Source organism: Nesoenas mayeri, assembly GCF_963082525.1.
Source record: "Nesoenas mayeri genome assembly, chromosome: 3".
NCBI lineage: Eukaryota > Metazoa > Chordata > Aves > Columbiformes > Columbidae > Nesoenas > Nesoenas mayeri.
The window spans coordinates 19,970,799-19,988,372 of NC_137544.1; the positions used below are offsets into that span (position 1 = coordinate 19,970,799).

The 17,574-nt window shown below is 37.0% G+C and overlaps 1 protein-coding gene across 3 annotated transcripts in view; it reads left to right on the plus strand.

Annotated features, from left to right (window-relative positions):
* The window catches only part of MYT1L (myelin transcription factor 1 like), a gene marked incomplete at both ends in the record, with an annotated part of 132,529 nt that overhangs the window by 42,292 nt on the left and 72,663 nt on the right, over window positions 1-17,574 (plus strand). For 2 of the 3 annotated variants that reach the window (XM_080341684.1, XM_080341685.1), the window contains 3 exons: window positions 8,917-9,885; window positions 14,460-14,594; window positions 17,115-17,205. In XM_080341684.1, coding sequence (XP_080197810.1) covers window positions 8,917-9,885; window positions 14,460-14,594; window positions 17,115-17,205 — 1,195 coding nt within the window. Of the gene's footprint in view, window positions 1-8,916; window positions 9,892-14,459; window positions 14,595-17,114; window positions 17,206-17,574 lie in introns of all 3 variants that reach the window. The other variant, XM_080341683.1, reaches the window with a different exon arrangement.

Consider the following 17,574-nt stretch of genomic DNA (forward strand, 5'->3'; position numbering starts at 1 on the left):
TGACAAATAAACACAAGATAATAAAGAATCTTTCTAGCTAGCTAAGAGATAGCTGCACCACTGAGTCACCATTTTCTGTTTTTTTGAGGTCCACTGTAAATATGTTCTTGACTGACTGGAGTAGCATGGTTAAAAGAAGAGGTTCCCATTTGCCTGACTAATTTTTTTTAAAGCTACTGTTACCAGAGTTCTTTCCATCAATCTAAACTTACAGATTCTCCTGCCTGTTCCCCATCTCTTCAATCACAGTAATCAAAGACTGTAACCATGTGAGTGAATGAATCACACTATTGTCCACCCATTTAATGTTGAATTCAACAGTTGCATGACTTGAGTCCATACAGCTGAGCTTTTGCCTTCCAAAATAGGACCATCACATTCAAACTCCTTCTTGGGAGTGGTCCCTCACCAGCACCTCTGCACTGTATCTGGACATTGTTGGAAGGATGACAAGTTACTCAAGTCAAAATCATGCCAGGGCTTCACTAAGCATTTAGCAGTGTGAATAATTACATGCCAGTGCTTGGTCTGGTGTTTTGTCCCTCAGTAGCTTATACTATAATGGCTATAACCAGAGGCAAAGCACCCTTTGTATTTACTTTCTCATGAAAAGGTGGGAAATGAGGGAAATTTAGATGAAGAAGCTGGATGAGGAGATAAGAAAAATAGGAACAGACTTCCTAATGAAAAGCTTTACATTTCAGATGAAAACTGGCAGTTGTGCACATTGAAGTCTTTGTCCTTCCAGACCCCTTGATGCTGAACTCTTTGGTGGGGCAGAAGGAGAGACAAGAAGAAGAAATTTCATGGATATTATATTTAGCAGTTCTCTCATCCTCTAGAATGGCAGTGATGTCTGCCTCTGTCCCCTCGACCAGCCAGGTCAGATTAGTATCAAAGTACAAACAAGCTTCCTTTGATAATTGAACACAACCAAAAATAAGTAATTACACTTCTAATGGAGATCAGACTCATCCAGTAAGCTATAACTCACTCCATGTAATGTATGCAATCACAAGCATCAATCGCATCCAAAGCATCTACACTACACCATCCACAACAACATTTCCCCATGTAACTTTTGCTCTGTCTGCAACCTAAAGGTAACTCCCTTTGGGTAGCTCCTTCTTTCCCTCTGCCCTATGATTCCTACTGTGTCATGCTAAAGATATTGTTGAATTTCAGCAAGGAGCAATTTGAAAGTTCTGAGTAAAAGAAATTGTGATAGGGTTCATACCCTCAATATCACTTATAACCAATCAAGAGAAATAGTCACTTTTAGGGAATAATTCAGCCAACCTACTTTAGATATCTATCTTAGGATGAGTCAGATCACATCCCAGGATGCATGTTATTGTCCATTGCCTATAAATGCGGTCTAGATGTCTAGTTCATTTGGAGACATGTTCAATATGGGCATCTGCATTGAATCAGAGATGTGAACTGAAACAAAACCAGTCAGAAAGGATTATGAATCCCTATAGCAACAGTTTCCAACCTGTCTTGTTCAGAGATTTGTATGTGAGAAAGAAAATGTTAGTTAATGAACCAAAAATGTGTTCTTCAGGCTGCGTCCTTTGCACAGCAATAATCAAGAAGAAGAGTATAGGTAGGGGTCACTGTCTCCTGAACAGCATTTGGAGTAGCCCCATGAGATGCTCTGTATCAAGAGCTGTCTGAGTGGGTGTTCTCCCATCACTGCAGCTGGTCCTGTGCTCCCCTGCTGTCTCCCTGCTGTATCTCAATATCTGAAGAACAGCTTTGCATTCCTCATTGCCTGCTGCCCTGCTGAGCTGTGGAAACCTGAGAGAAAGCAAGGAACTGCCATACTCCACTGAGTCACTGTAAGACTATGAGACAGAATATCTCCCCTCCCTCATGTAGACTTCCTGGGGAGAAAAAGTAGGATGAAACAAATACCCATCCTCAGCTAAAGCCATCTTATTATCTGCCCAGACAGAAGGAAGTCAGGTTAAAACACTTAAGGGCTGCCTGAGCCTAATTCTCCAGGAAGCGTGGACCACATGGGGATGGCTGCCTAAACCGTACCTCCCTTGCAGACCCAGCATATCCACTGCTAATTACAGATAATCTCAGCAAGTTCTTTCTCAAACCTAAACATATGCCAAGTACTGCAGATACTGCAAACCAAACAAGCAAGCTTCATACCAACCAGGACCTTATCTACTTGAAGAGATGCCTACAGGTAACCGAAAAGTATTTTCTGCTCTCTCTGTGGCAGAAAAAAAAAATCCCCAGCATATTCATTACCTTTTGACTTTTTTGAAAGAATGTTTGGCTGTCAGGATGAAAAGATGGGAGATTGTAACCAGAAGGCTGTGGAAAGTGATTATTCCTCTTTATTCAGCACTTACTCTATTGTATGTGGAGCACTAGATCCAGTTTGGGGCTCATCAGTAAAATAAAGCATTGAAATACTGGAGTCCAGTGGTGAATAACCAAGATGATTAAAGAGCTGGAGCACATGATGTACAAAGAGAGACTGAGGAAAAAGGGTTTTTTCTCTGTGAGGAGGAGAATGCTAAGGGGAGATCTTATTCCTGTCTTCAGCTATGTGTGTGGAGAGCAGAGAGAAAATGAAGGTGTTCAGTGACAGAATAAGAGGCAACAGAGACAAGTTGTAACAAAAGAAATACCATTTAGAAATGAGGAGAGAATTTTTCACCTCAATGGTGGTCAAATGCTGGAATAGATTTCCCAGAGATGCTGTCGTATCTCCATCCTGGAAGATACTAAAAACTGGACTGACAGGACAGAGCCCTGACAATCTGCTCTAAGCTGGCCCTTTTTTGAGCAAGGTTTTGACTAGATAGTCTCCAGAAGTCCCTTCCAGCCTCAGCTACCCTGTGATTCCTTGGCAGTACTGCAATGTAAGATGGCATGTGAGATGCTCTAAGATTAAAGAAAGCCAAGCAGCACCTTGAGGTGAAAAGACAAAATCTTAAATGGAGCATATTGGCTTGAGCCAGAATGTAGGTAATTTTTAAGCAGCTGTTTCAGTCTTGTCACTTGAAGCAAAATTACCACAGTCATGATCTTGCCAAAGGAGTTGTCAGATATCTTCAGAAGCTTTTCCAAAACTGTGCTGATACAGATAGTTCATAGGGACTTAGGGTGCAAAAACATGGATGAATAACAAATGACCTAATTTTTTAAAATGTGTTGTTTCACCGTTCTTCTGGATTATCTGTTGTGTTCTCTCTTTGTCCAAATTCCTGCCTGATTCTATAATGTTAATAGGAATAACCCAAGTAAGAACATCTGTATTCTAGCAATACTTTATGTGAGTATTTGTAGATCATGTTGCTGTTCATACAAATCTGATGTAGGCAGAGGCATAATAACAGGTTGTAAGGATGGCATAAGCAAAGAAAAAAGAGTATTTCAGAGTATTGACTGTATACAAACACCTGTGCATTTAGATGAGAATACACCAATTTGTACATAAAAGTAAATCTTCAAAAATGCTGCTATGTCAGAATAATTTATTAATATTCATAGTTTCTATTTAAAATATTTTAATTGAAAAAAAAAAAAGAAAAAAACAAGGAATGCTTTACATGTCAGTAATCACTCCACAACAGGAAAGAAGTTCAGATCTGTTAGGATCGCTTTTAGTTCTTAGAGGGGGGGAAAAGCAAATTAGTACTTAATTTTCCAGTGAGCAAAACCAGATAAAAGGTTGAACCCATAGAAAATGAAAAGATCAGAATGTAACAGGAAAAAAAATGGTAAGAAAAGACACAGCAAGCCAGCAAATTATGTACAACGTTTTAAAGTCTGTATGGGCTTGCTCTCTGGTCCTCACTCCTACTTTATAATACTGAATCCTACTGTGATGTGCCATGTTCTTTAGCTCAGACTTTCCTTGCCATGCTTAATGACTTCTACTCTTATTTTACTTTGAACATTGGTTATTAGTTGAATACTGTAATTATTGTAGGAGACTCTAAACAGTAAATCCCAGTATTAACTGTAATCAGTAGGTGTAGCAGGCTGAGGGGAAAGAGTGAAAAAAAAAGCCAGATATAATGGGATAATTAAAGTGCATTGAATAAATAAGTGAACAATTATCTTTTTCTTTTGGCTTTCATTAGGTAGTGTAAAGTCCATAAACACTCGACTGTTGTGAAGACAAATTGCTTGGGTCTTTACTTAGAGTACTTGCAGTATAAAAGAACTCCAAGAACTTTGGCATGGATGAAGAAAGAAACGCACATGGTCAACTCCAGTGCATCCCTGAAATAGGTATATTCAAAGGCCTGAGCTCTGATCCAAATCCCATGTCAGCAGGAGTGTTATAGACTTTTAGAGACCTTGCTTAGGCCCTTGGAGAGGTACATGGGTGCTCCATTTCTTCAGTGTGGACTGGAGAAGTTGTTGAGAGACGATTTTTCTGTCTCTTCAGTTTCCTCACTTGTAAGATTTTCCCAGAGTGGAAGGCAATGTACAAACAACCCATGCATTCCTCCAACTTTCTAAGATTTGGGATTAATTTTTGCCAACATTGTCTTGCTAAATATTTCTCATAGACCAGATTGTAATGTGGAGATGTATACATGCACCTCCCTTTACAGTTTAGAGAGAGAAAAATGGTGATACACTAGTATCACATGCTGAGCACTCAGGGACTGACAAGGGCAGTAGCAAGAGCAGTGAAGTATTTTAAAACAGGCAATGCTGCCTCGATAATGAAACTATCCATCTGTATGGCCACGTATAGGTTTAGCTTGTTAGCCATCATGTTTTCCTGTGTTTGGGAGAAAGTGAGTGATTTGATACACAAACCACCGATTTTGAAAGTCTGAAGTCTTTGGCCTTTGGTAGGAATGTCACTGCAATCGCTGAAGTATCATTGCCTCTCTCTGCAGAATCTCTCAAACTAAATTCTGTGTATTTTCCTTTCCAAAAAGAAGGTGCTGTTTTGCATGACTCCCTACATGAAAAACAGCAAGCCATTTCTTCTGGCAAAAAGTGTTTCAATATGGATGTGATAGGAACAAAGAGAGGAAATAATCAATGATGTAGAGGCTGTAGTCATTCGCCAGTGACTCCCGATATGACATGGCAAGAGTCACTCAACTTCTCTGTGTCTCAATTTCCCATCTGTAAAATGGCATTAAAATACCTACCTCACAGGGGTGTTGTGAGGCTTTTTAAAACAATGTTTGTAAAGTGCTTTGAGATCCTTGGATGAAAGATACAATAAGAAATCAAATTATTCACTTTTTATAGTGCAATACAAGAATGCACTTCTGTTGAGATAGCTAAAAGCTTCCAGTATAGCTATTCCACATACTCTTCACAATAATTTCCCTTCTTTCGTGTATTATATCTGCTGGGAGATAAAAAGAACAAAATTTGCAATCAAATGTCATAGTATTGTGCAGATGAGGGCCAAAATAATCTGATATTCTTTCTAAACTGTGCTGTGTATTCCTTGTCCATACAATTCTAAAGCTATCAGGAAAAGGATATATTCTAACTTTGTCTGTTCTTCACCTAAAAAGGCTAACTTGTTTCTTTTGAGACAAACTCAGCCTCTCTGCCAAATAGAAAACTGTAATTTGGGTCAATGGTTACAAAATTTATGTAAGGGGTAGAGTAGGTGTTATAGTCCTGTACACTTTGCATTCATTTAACAGTCATTAAATGGCACAGTGTAGTTACCAAGTTAAAGAATAAATCTTAGGAATCATAGAAATGCGAAATGAAAGCAAGATTAGATTTTACAGAGGTCAATCAAAGAAAATGAGCTTAGGTTCCTGTAGAGCTACTAGGCTAACATACTTTCTAGAAGACCCTTAACACAAAGTAATTCAGTACGTAAAATTTCAGTTTCATAAACAGGTGACACAGGTGCTTCACCAGAGTAGGCTCAGGATCCAAGAAACTGTTATTGAGGAGATGACATAGTATACACAAATATCCCTTTCATTAAAATCAACTGGTGCATGGAGGTAAGAAATAGTTGTTAAAGAAAGGAAATGCAAGAAAAGACTAAAAATTAAAAGAGGAGGAATTAAACTTGACTGAAGTATTTTGTTTTGCTGCCCCTCTCATCTAGGATTCATGCTTTACACTTTCTTCTCCCCCACCACCTTTTTTTCTTCCTTTTAGGATTGAAGGAGCAGGAGAACTGAAAAGGATATAACCAAACAAACAGAATAAATAAATATTATAGTTACAGCTTTCACCCAGCTTCACCTACTCAAAAGGAATTTACATGTCTTCACTCACATAGTACGTGATTCATATTTTGATTTTGACTGTAGTGCAGGCAAAGTATAACATATTCCTCCCATTGGTGATCATTTACATGATTTTCATTCATATGAAAAGAAACACAAAACCTCTTTTTTAAAACCAAAGCCTTAAACTTTTCACATTCAAAAGCTGACCCAAAATAGTCACTGACTAACTGGACAGTTCTCTGGATGGCTTGAAAAAATATGGTTTTTTTCGTACTCTTTATTTCAGTATCCTGTTAGAGCTAGATGTGGAGCAGTGTTTGTAGATATCTCATCCTAAACTTGAAGGAACTGGCAATCTTGGAGCTATAGCTCACTACTTCTTTAATTACTCTGATGTTCCTTCTGCTACATCCGACTGCCCATCAGACATAGTTACAAGAAGCACCCTATAAAGGCAGCAGTTTGTATTGAACAGTCTTCTTGGCATCAAGTTTTATCCTTAATATTTAAAGTGGGATTTGTTTGTACATTTCACTTTAGAAAATTATTATTAGTGTATTTAAACTTTTACTTTTTAAATAGTACAAACTAATTATCCTTCTTCTATGCAGTCATTCAAGATGGAAATTTTTCAAATAGGAACTGTAAATGGCATCCCTTACTTTTACACTGAAAATCTGATACTCTGGTATTGAGGGACTGAAATTTAAATATGAATTATGATTGTCTTGAGAACAAGAGCAACTAAAATAAAACCACCTTTGATGATGAACAGGTAACCCACTCTTGAATTGGAATATCTTGTCATGTAAAAATACCATACATCCTTCCCTATTAATCATCTTCACACTGTACCCAGGTAGATAATCTATACTGTAGACGTGTTATGATTGAAACATTTTCTTTCCGTAGATGTAGCCTAGTCATCTACCAGTTCTGCTGCTTAACTACAGCCTACTATCATCCCAGGATCCCTAACCACTGTGTAGAGGAATACTATCTTGTGGCTGAAATATTAATTATTGTGCTGTTGAGCTTTGTTTTTAAAACTCTGATTCACTATTTTGTCCACTGACGAAAAAAAATATTTTTATCAAAATTTATTTCTTGTGATCAAAATGTTAGTGTACAAGCCACCTACTACCAGAAATTTCGTGCTTTGTTTAAGCCAAAACATAGAAGTCACATTTTAGAAAATGCTGCTTATTTAGGTGTACCAGTGTTGAAAGAACATCTGAGCTGAAAAGTTACTATTTGATGGACTAGCTCTTGAGCAGGTGTTAATTGTCCTAGCTCTACTGGTTTATTTCCATTTGCACCAGCTGAAAAACTGGCCTAGCATGTCAATTGAATGACAGATTTAGGAACTTTCTTTTCCAGTTGTGATTCAAAACATGTAAATATTGCTTGAGTAGCCGATTATCAAAATATAACTTATGAGACGTTCATGAGTAAATAATGATGAATGTATGTCTGTTTTAAGAATGGGTCTAAGAATGACATAACTTCTGAGTCAACATGAGATAGAAGATGCTCTCTGGATGAAATTAATCTGACCAAATACAGATATCTTTAAAGCAGACATCTACTCTGAGTTCCTTTGTAGGTCAATTAAGAGAAACAGGTACTTCTAGTAGTTATTAATTTTATTCTCGAGAATATATCTTAACTAGATCAGGTGGACTGTATCCTTAAAGTGTCTGCTTCTCTTACTGGCTAAGGATGGGAACATCAAATATCTTACTCAGACATAGATGTCTGCCTTGTTCATGTCTAAAGTTAGGTAAGATGAATCTCATCCTCAGGGCCTCGTGTTGGCTCCATCTTATTCAGTTATCCCTCTGTTACTCAACAGTTACTAAAACAAAGCTAAGTAAAATGTGGTAACTCTGCACCAGTATGTTACAATACACAGGACAGTAGATAAGAGCCCTATCATACATCTACCACCATATAATTTGGGCTGGCATATTTACTTAAAATTATATTGTGCATAGAATTGCTTCTATCTTCCTTTGATGTAACAGCTCTTTTGAAATTCTTACTTCTCCACAGTTTGCATAGTTAAACTGAGACATTTTGATTTCTGCTGATGAATCCATTAAGTAAAATGCCATTTTGATCTTTGCGTATAATTATTGGTTATCTAGTGTTAATGGTGTGTATGATGTTAAAAAAGTGACAATTTTCTGCTTGGTGTGTATTCTTTCTCTTTTGGTGAATGACATTCATCAGTTAGAGAATAAATCCAGTAGCACTCACTCCTTTGCCACCTACCATATCTATGGGAAATACAGGAGTGAGAAAAGTTGGAAACCACAGCAATTATGTCATATTAGTAATAAGATTGTAATAAACCACATAAAACTGTAAATATAGAAGTGAAAAGAGAAACAAGTATTTATGCCATAATATTTAGCAGTAGAACTAATTAGCATTTTGATTACCTTTTTCTTATCAGTGCTGGGAAAGAAATTCATCTGAATAACAAATAAACAAAAATAGCCTTATGGACTACAGAGAAATTCACTTCACATGGGCCTTAGTGTTATAGAATTACTGTATGATTAACAATATTTGACATGCAGTTTATTTTCTGTCCGTGTGATTGCAACAACAGTTCCAATTGTAGCCACTTTTTTCTTTTCTTTTCCTTTTTCTTTCTTTCTTTGTTTCTTTGTTTCTGTTTTTTATGCAGAAGACCATCAAATGAATTGTCACAATACTCGAATAATGCAAGACACAGAAAAAGACGATAACAATAATGATGAGTATGATAATTACGATGAACTGGTGGCCAAGTCATTGTTAAATCTTGGCAAAATTGCAGAGGATGCAGCATACAGAGCCAGGACAGAATCAGAAATGAACAGCAATACATCTAATAGTCTGGAAGATGATAGTGACAAAAATGAAAATATTGGTCGGAAAAGTGAGCTGAGTTTAGATTTAGACAGTGATGTTGTTAGGGAAACAGTGGACTCCCTTAAGTTATTAGCACAAGGACATGGTGTAGTGCTTTCAGAAAACATTAATGACAGAAATTATGCAGACAATACTTCACAGCAAGATAATAGGAACATGAACTTTGTAATGCTAGGGAAGCCTGTGAACAATGGACTTACGGAAAAAATGGTGGAGGAGAGTGATGAAGAGGTGTGTCTCAGCAGTTTGGAGTGCTTAAGGAACCAGTGTTTTGATCTGGCTAGGAAACTCAGTGAGACAAACCCACAGGAAAGAAATCAACAGCAAAACATGAACACTCGTCAGCATGTCAGGCAAGAAGATGACTTCCAAGGAAGAACACCAGACCGGAATTACTCTGATATGATGAACCTAATGAGGCTTGAAGAGCAGTTGAGCCCCAGATCTAGGACTTTTTCTAGCTGTGCAAAGGAGGATGGTTGTCATGAAAGAGACGATGATACCACCTCTATTACTTCAGATAGGTCTGAAGAAGTGTTTGATATGACAAAAGGTAACTTAACCCTGCTTGAGAAAGCAATTGCTTTGGAAACTGAGAGAGCAAAAGCCATGAGAGAAAAAATGGCAGTGGAAGCTGGAAGGAGGGATAATATGAGATCATATGAGGAACAGTCTCCAAGACACCTTTCTGGAGATGACAGGAAGCCTAAACCCAGTGACGGCCATGTCAAAAAGCCATATTATGGTAAAGGTAATATTTCTATATACCGTATGTTATGTCATGAGAAAGTGTGAGCTGATATGTTAAGTTTTGCATAGATTTCGGAAATGAAGTTACAAATTCCACAAAATGGGGACTTTATTTGCATTGTTGTACTATGGCATGATTGTAAAATAGCATCATGCTGCGATTATAAAATAAAATAATTCATTCTGCAGTGTTAGAAATATGTACAGTATTTCAGTGAATATCATTTGGCTAAGTTAAAATATAACTTTTCAGGGAAACAAAACATTTAAATAAGAGATCATGTTGAAAGAGGCAAAGATTTTTCTCAAGTTTTTAATATATTTCATAGTAATAATTAAAAAACAATAAAGGGAATTGCATTGCAAACTATATTGGAGATTGGGGTTTTATGTAGTAGGTAGTCAATCAGCTATGAAGTACATATTTTACACATTGGATTGGGTAGGTAGCATCATGATTTATAAAATTATCATCAAATGACAGTTATTGATGAAGCCTCTTCCATCTAAAATGTAGAATTGCATGATAGAAATTGAACAGTATCAGAATGACCAATAACATAAGATAGGGGCAGTGACTGCACATTAATTATCTTAAGATAGTAAGGTAATGGAAACCATTTGCTATGCAAGGCATGGTATGGCCTGGGCTGAGATCAATAGCAATTTCTTTCTTATGTGCATTCCACTTCACTGGTCTCATTCCATTGTGGAAACAGTTAAGGTGCTGCCTTGACCATAATTCAATACAAAAGAAAAAAAATAAAAAAAGAACAGACCAAAGGTTACCTTTAGATGCCTTTTAATTTATGGGATTATCATGGTGATGGTGTGTTTATATTACCACACCCCTGTTCAACGTGTCTACATCTGTACATGTAGGGCCATGTTGTATAAAGTGTTCAATACCTCCTGAGACTTATTGAACACCCCTGATTCCCATTGACTTTAGTGGAATTTGAGGACATGGTATTTATTGGGAGATGCTAAGCAAGGACTGGGCTCATATTTGCTGAAAAACTATTTGGTCTCTTTTCTACAACTGAGATGGTGGGCATTTTTGTCCTTTTTGTAAACCCCTGTTTTGAAAGAGTAATACCCTGCCATCTGCCTGCAACAGTCAGGTAGGCAGACAACATCTTGGTTCAAGAAAAGTTTTGATCTCTTTTTACAAGCCTTAAAGTAATGACCAATCTTTTAGAAAAACATGGAAATTACTGATGTCAAACATTCTTCTGCAATGTAGTTTAGTGAAATTTTGTTTCTTTTAAAAACAAATGTATGGTCCAGTGAGTGCTGTAGTAACTTTGGGTATTTGAGGCAGACAACTTTATTTAGTGTATTACTGCATAGCCATGTGGATGTTGTGCTAAATGTTGTTCACATATGACCTTTTTAGGTACATTTCCCTTTGAATATATGTCTCTATTAAAACCACAGAAAACATGGCAAACCAATATTAATTTTTGAATAGTTTCTTAACTTTAGTGTTGTCCAGCCTTTCCAGGCTATGTATGTCTGGAAAATCATTTATGCAAATAGATCTGGTGTCCCCAAAAAGACTACATAATTTCTGATAGGCACAACAGTAGGGACTTCTGTTTCAGTAAATTCTAAAGCTTCTTTGCACCATCCTATCTCTTTGGAGCTGCAGGCTGAGTTGATCATAGGTCCAAACCCCAGCCAGGGATTAAATATTGTGGTAGTTTAGACCAAGACACTTTGTGGACTGGATCATTCTACACTTTTTTAATGGAGGAAGAATGAAAAAATATTCCTTCCTAACTTTAAAAAACATAGGAAACATTCTGGTAGTTTTTCAGAGATGATGCTTTAAGTAAGACAACTGCTTATATCATTTGTTCTCAACTCAGACGTTATCTTCCAAATGCATCTGGAAGAGATACCCATAGAGATGTGTGATATGACTAAGTGGAACTTTTTTGGGTATACAAGTTTGCAGTGAGAACTGTCTCCTGGCTTCAGGAGTTCTGCTTTCAGAGGTTGCTGAAACAACTGTTTAGGGACCACTAACCATTTTTCCCTGCCATTTAAAGCCTTCTAAACAGACTTTCTTCTGAAATTTATGAATTTTAAAGCCTTTTGAGTCCTCTGACAACCTTCACTCAGGCAATATTCACATTGTGGCAAGAAGGAAGAAAAAGTTAGAGAATTAAAACTGTGCAATGTTTCTCCCAATTAGCAGAAGAGGATTTGCAAAAGATTATCCAGTGTTTTGTATAAAGTTGTGCAAAGTTTAGTTAAATGTCTTCCATTAAAAGCAATGGGAAATTGTGCAAGTACGATTTTATGCAAGTTTTGAAATCATTAAGAATAGTATACAGCATCTTTTCTGACTCATTAGACCATAAAGGCTCTTAAGGATCTGATACGTGCTGTAACTTTACAGCATAGACTTGAATACGGAGGAGGATTTGCTTGACACTTTAGAACGCAAGTGTCCAGATCCTCAGCTGCCCTAAATTAGAATACCTGCATTGACTTCAGCAGAGTTCTGACAATGTGGAGTAGCGAAAGTTCCTCTAGTTTAAAGTCTCTAAAAAGCCATTATGGTCTATTTACCATCTACATTTTTTGCAGTCCTTGAATATTGTTATATTTACATTATTTATATTTCATTTACATTACTTATTCACTTATGTAATACTTTTACACATCCCAAAGTACTTGACATGAAGAGTTGCTTAGAGTTGTGTATGTATGTAGCTGTGGACTTGCTGTTCTAGTGGTCTCAGCACAGGCCTATCTGGCAGGAATTCAGATCCCTCCTCTGACATTTGCTCCTTCTGTGGCCTTGGATTTCACTTCTTTATCTCTTTGTTTCAATTTCCTGTCGTATAAGATGATGGTATTTTCAGGAGTGTTGTGATAACTCTATAGCACTTTGGAGATAGATTCATATGTGTATTTATCGTTAAAGAGCATGAAACAAAGAACTGTGTTCTACAGTCAACATGAAGGTTAAATAAAAGAAAACTAATGATTAGAGATTCAATTTACTAAAGACAAGGTTTCAATATAATCTTAAAATTTAGGGAATGGATTTAATACCTGGAGAGTCACTACAATGAGCTAAAGAATTTCTTTAAAATGAATGTGTTTTGGAAGAACTTGGAATACAAAAGCATATAAATATCTATATCTATATCTATATCTATCTATCTATCTATCTATATAAATATATAAATATATATATAAGCTACCAGAGAGAAATCAAATAAAAATAAGTCCACAGTTGAATGTGAACTCTGGATTGTATTGATTCATGCTGAAAAAAAACAGGGTTTATGTGAAGTTCTGCAAGTACTAAAATTTCCATTGATTGTACTAATGGTTGCATTTGTGGAAGCTGGGATGGAATTTAATGCAAGAAGGACTTAAAGGAAAACAAGTAGCAAAACGTTATTTTCCAGAGATGAAAGCAGAAAGACTGAAGCAGAGTAATGACAAGAACAGCATAAAATACTTAAATGAGGGTAGCTCTGACTGGGTATTGAAAGCAGGATGGGCAAAAAAATGGAAGTGAGATGTTGGTTGAACTTGAGCCAAAATTCAGGCAGTTAGAGAATCCTGGATTTTATTCCTTAAATCGTAATATGAAAATCTGCAATAGTCTGCAAAACCTGGCAACTGTGGTTGAGATGGATAAGTTGTAATTTGAATCATGGGCCGGGCTGAAAGACTAGGGATGTTATTTTTCATATGTTCTGTTAAAGGAAACAAAATGATGAATTATGTGAGAAAGTTCCAGTTCAGGATTAATCTCACCAGCATTTCCACTACATTATTGGCAGAAAACCTTATTTTGTTGAAAAAAAATGTCTGTTTAGACTTTTCATTGATTTGTAGGCAGAAGATTCAACAACATTCTAAAAGATCGTTAACCTTTTAAGCATATGAATATTCAAGCATTATATGTGCATGTTTGTAATGGCCCAAATTTACACAGCAAGAGATACTTTCAGTAGCTCTGATTACAATGTTTACCCCACCATAACTGATCAAAGAGAAAGGAACATTTGTACGATTTCTACCATTTCATAAGGAATTTAAAGAAAACAAGAGCTGTCTCTTCCATGAGCCTTGGAAAAGGGATTTATTTATGCTGAATCGTTGAATCATTATGCTAAGGAGCTAGTTTTTCTACTCTCAGGACACTGAACTTCTGTGACAGTACATTTGCAGACCTTCATACATCAGGAAAAAAAAAGAATGTAAAGAAAGGAAACTCCAACCAAACAGTTTCCAAATGACCTTACACCCTTGAGCTGATGCTTGCCAGAAGAACATTGATTGACAGTGGTATGGCTTTGCTGTATAAAGGTCACTTTCCAATCACTGTGAATGGATATTGCTGTGAACATAGGAGCCTGCAGTCTGAAAAGAAGATAACGGGATAAAAGTGACTGTGTTAAGAAATTTTGGGTTTTTTTTTTCTTCTAGTTTTCATAAGTACATTTACCAAAGAGTAAATGACATGATTAAATGAACCTTCTTACAGAAATGTGAAAAGCATCATTCACTTGACACATTTGTTGTAAATTATAGATCCCTCAAGAACAGAAAAGAAAGAGAGCAAATGTCCTACCCCTGGGTGTGATGGAACTGGCCATGTAACGGGGCTTTACCCCCATCACCGCAGTTTGTCAGGATGCCCACACAAAGATAGGGTCCCTCCAGAAAGTAAGTTCACATTGTTTCATGGAAACCGGGGATAAAACTACAAAAATTTTTCTGGCATGCTTTTTAAACCTTTTATTTTAAAAAATACTTTCATTTCTCAGTATGATTTGTCTCAACTTAGTCAACTGTTCTGTGTTATATTTTTTTCCTTTATTCCATCATTTCCATTTTCTACTAACTTTTACACTAAAAGAACAACTTTTAAAGCTGTATTCTTTGATTTTAAGAATGCTAGGCTATTTTTAAATAGATGCATTCAGTCAACAGAGAAAGAGGTTTCCAGAAGATGTGCACTGCTTTTACTTCTGCGTGCTGATGTCACATGAACTGTTGCTGTTGTCTTGTACAGGAAGAGTTGTACTTGAAAAACTTTCAACCCCTTTCCTGTGTTGTTGTGGTGTGTTAAACATAGTTTATATTTAACTTATATTATTGAAAATAACAATTTGGCTGTTTACTTAGTTATAGAACTCAGGATTTTGAGTAATATTTCCCTGTCAGTCACATGGGTGGAATTTCCTGCCATGTCAGCGGATTCTTTGCAAACGAGCTTCACCCATATGGGTTCACGGATGTTCACCTGAAGGCACAGGGCTCTGTTTCTGGAAATCACCTCCTTGGCTGGTGGAATCAGCAGAGTTCTAGTGAAGCTGATTGCTCTATGCTGATTTACACCAGGCAAGCATCCAGCTAAGATCCAGTTCTTTTTCATACCAATTTTGAAATGGACTTATTACATTGAAGCCAGTGGACCTAAAATCCCCACTGTCCATCAGCACTTACAGCCCTAACCTCAGTGGATTTACAACAGCCTAAAGGAAATGTTATAAAGACAGTCAGGGTTAAAAATGGCCCCAGTCTCCAAAGGAAAGTAGATTCTGAAGAACAGGAAAACAGAAGTAGATTAACACACCAAGAACGGCAGACATAAAAAGTCTCCTCTTTCATGGTACAGTGGCTTCTTCCAGAAGTAAAATAATGGGGAAGTGCTTTAGGAAACTTTGCTGTGGCTTGGTTGATCTCTGAATATGGTAGAACCAATAGAGTAATTTCTCTGCTTTGCAAAACCCTCTAATTTTCTGGAACGCAAATATTTATTCAGTTGCTCAAAGTTCTCTCATTTTTAAAAATGGTAAATAAAAGGCTCTTTAGAAGACTTTGTAAATCAAAGAAGAATATAGCTTTAAACTGTTTGCATGCTCCTGTACCTACTAAAATGAAAAAGGTGAGCTCATCTTTTTATTTTTTTCCTGTGATGTTGGCCTTGTGAAGCATGTTTCAAGAACAGCTTTGAATAGTAGGAATTTTGGCGTAAAGCTTTTGCATCTACACATGTTTTAGTACACTGATGATGGGGTGATGATGATGATGATTATCTTTTAATCAGTATACATGGTTAAAGTCTCAAGTCCCTGAACAGTGTTTATTCAGTTCTTAACTCAGTCAAGGGATTCACTGATTTTATTAGATCTCTTTTAACTAAGAACTAAATACAGTCTTCTAGACTAGCTCTTGTATGAGCAAACCAGAACTTTGCAAGGGCTGGATGGCTTTTTTCCATAGAGTGAAGTACTGCCATGCAGCTCTGAGACGTGGATTCAGATACGCCTCACATCGTGCAGAAGTCTTTAGTACTACCAAAAGTTTCTTGATAAATTGGCACTTCATAGCATGACCTTTATGATTCAGAGGAGTACTGCTCTGAGCAGCCTTGGCAGTTAGTTTTCCATCCAGCTTGCAATGGATGCAGATATAAATGAGTTTACTCGCTTAAGCTTGTACCACTTATTTCTTTTTTACACAGTTTTATTTCTTCTTTTTTTTCCCCACCATCCTTCAACTTTTTAAGTGCTTATTTTTAGTTTTTAATCTTTTCAAAAACTTTCTATCTATTGGAGTTTTCACATCTGTACAGAATACGAGTAAAAATTAAAGGACCAATTCTGCTCGTCACATAAATATTAATGGTATATCTATGTCGAAGTGGGCAGAACTGGCCCCTAGCTCAATTGGGCTGTCTTATAGTTAGGGCTAAATTCTCTTCAGGGTTGTATTAAGGTGTATTTCAAATAATTCAGTGTTCTACCAGTATAAATTGAGAGCCTATTTTCAGCTCTTGAGTTTGATACTGTGTGATTTCCTGAAAGAATTTTTCTAGTCCGTAATTTTGTATTGGACCGTTGCTAGCTCACACTTCACTGTTGAGCTGATCTTTGCTCAGTGTTTTTGTATGAAAAAGATATTGGAAGTCTTCTGCTTCACTGTTGCATCAGAGATGCCTTTGCTTATAGGTTCTGTAATCTTCATAACTTTCACCGTTGCCCTGTGTTAATGAGCACAGGGTCGCAACACTTACTTCCCTCATCAGGCTTTATTGGCTATGTGTGTCATGTGTATTTTGAGGAATGCTGGTTGTTAATGAATCCTGCTTTGTTTTAAAATGGTTTCATATATACTGGGATTTGATTTTTTTTTTCTTGTTTTCATACTCTGCTGTTTTCTCTTACTCTCCTTGTCAAGTTCTTGCCATGCATGAAAATGTTCTTAAGTGTCCTACACCAGGCTGCACAGGCCGGGGCCACGTAAATAGCAACAGGAATTCCCACCGAAGGTAAGGATGCCGTCGCTGGACGCCAGTCTAGAGGGAATGGTGCCTCTGAACTGCGGCCCTTCTGGCAGTCCATTGGCGGGGGGTGTGAGTGTGTGTTTCATTGTTTTGTTCTTACGATTGACAGATGGTGCTTCGTGTGCTTTATCCATTTTAAAGAGTGACATTTATTCATGTGTTTTTTGAGGAGGACAAGTGTGCGTTTGCTTCAATATGGGTGAATTGATCCACAGAGGACCTGTTAAGCATCCTTTAGGTTTTTGGGTGGATTTTTTTTCTTCTTGGTTAGATATTAGCTGAACAGCAGTGGTATGAAATAAATGGTACGACTCCTTATGGGTATGTTGCAGGGAAAAGGAAAAGTTTGCCAAA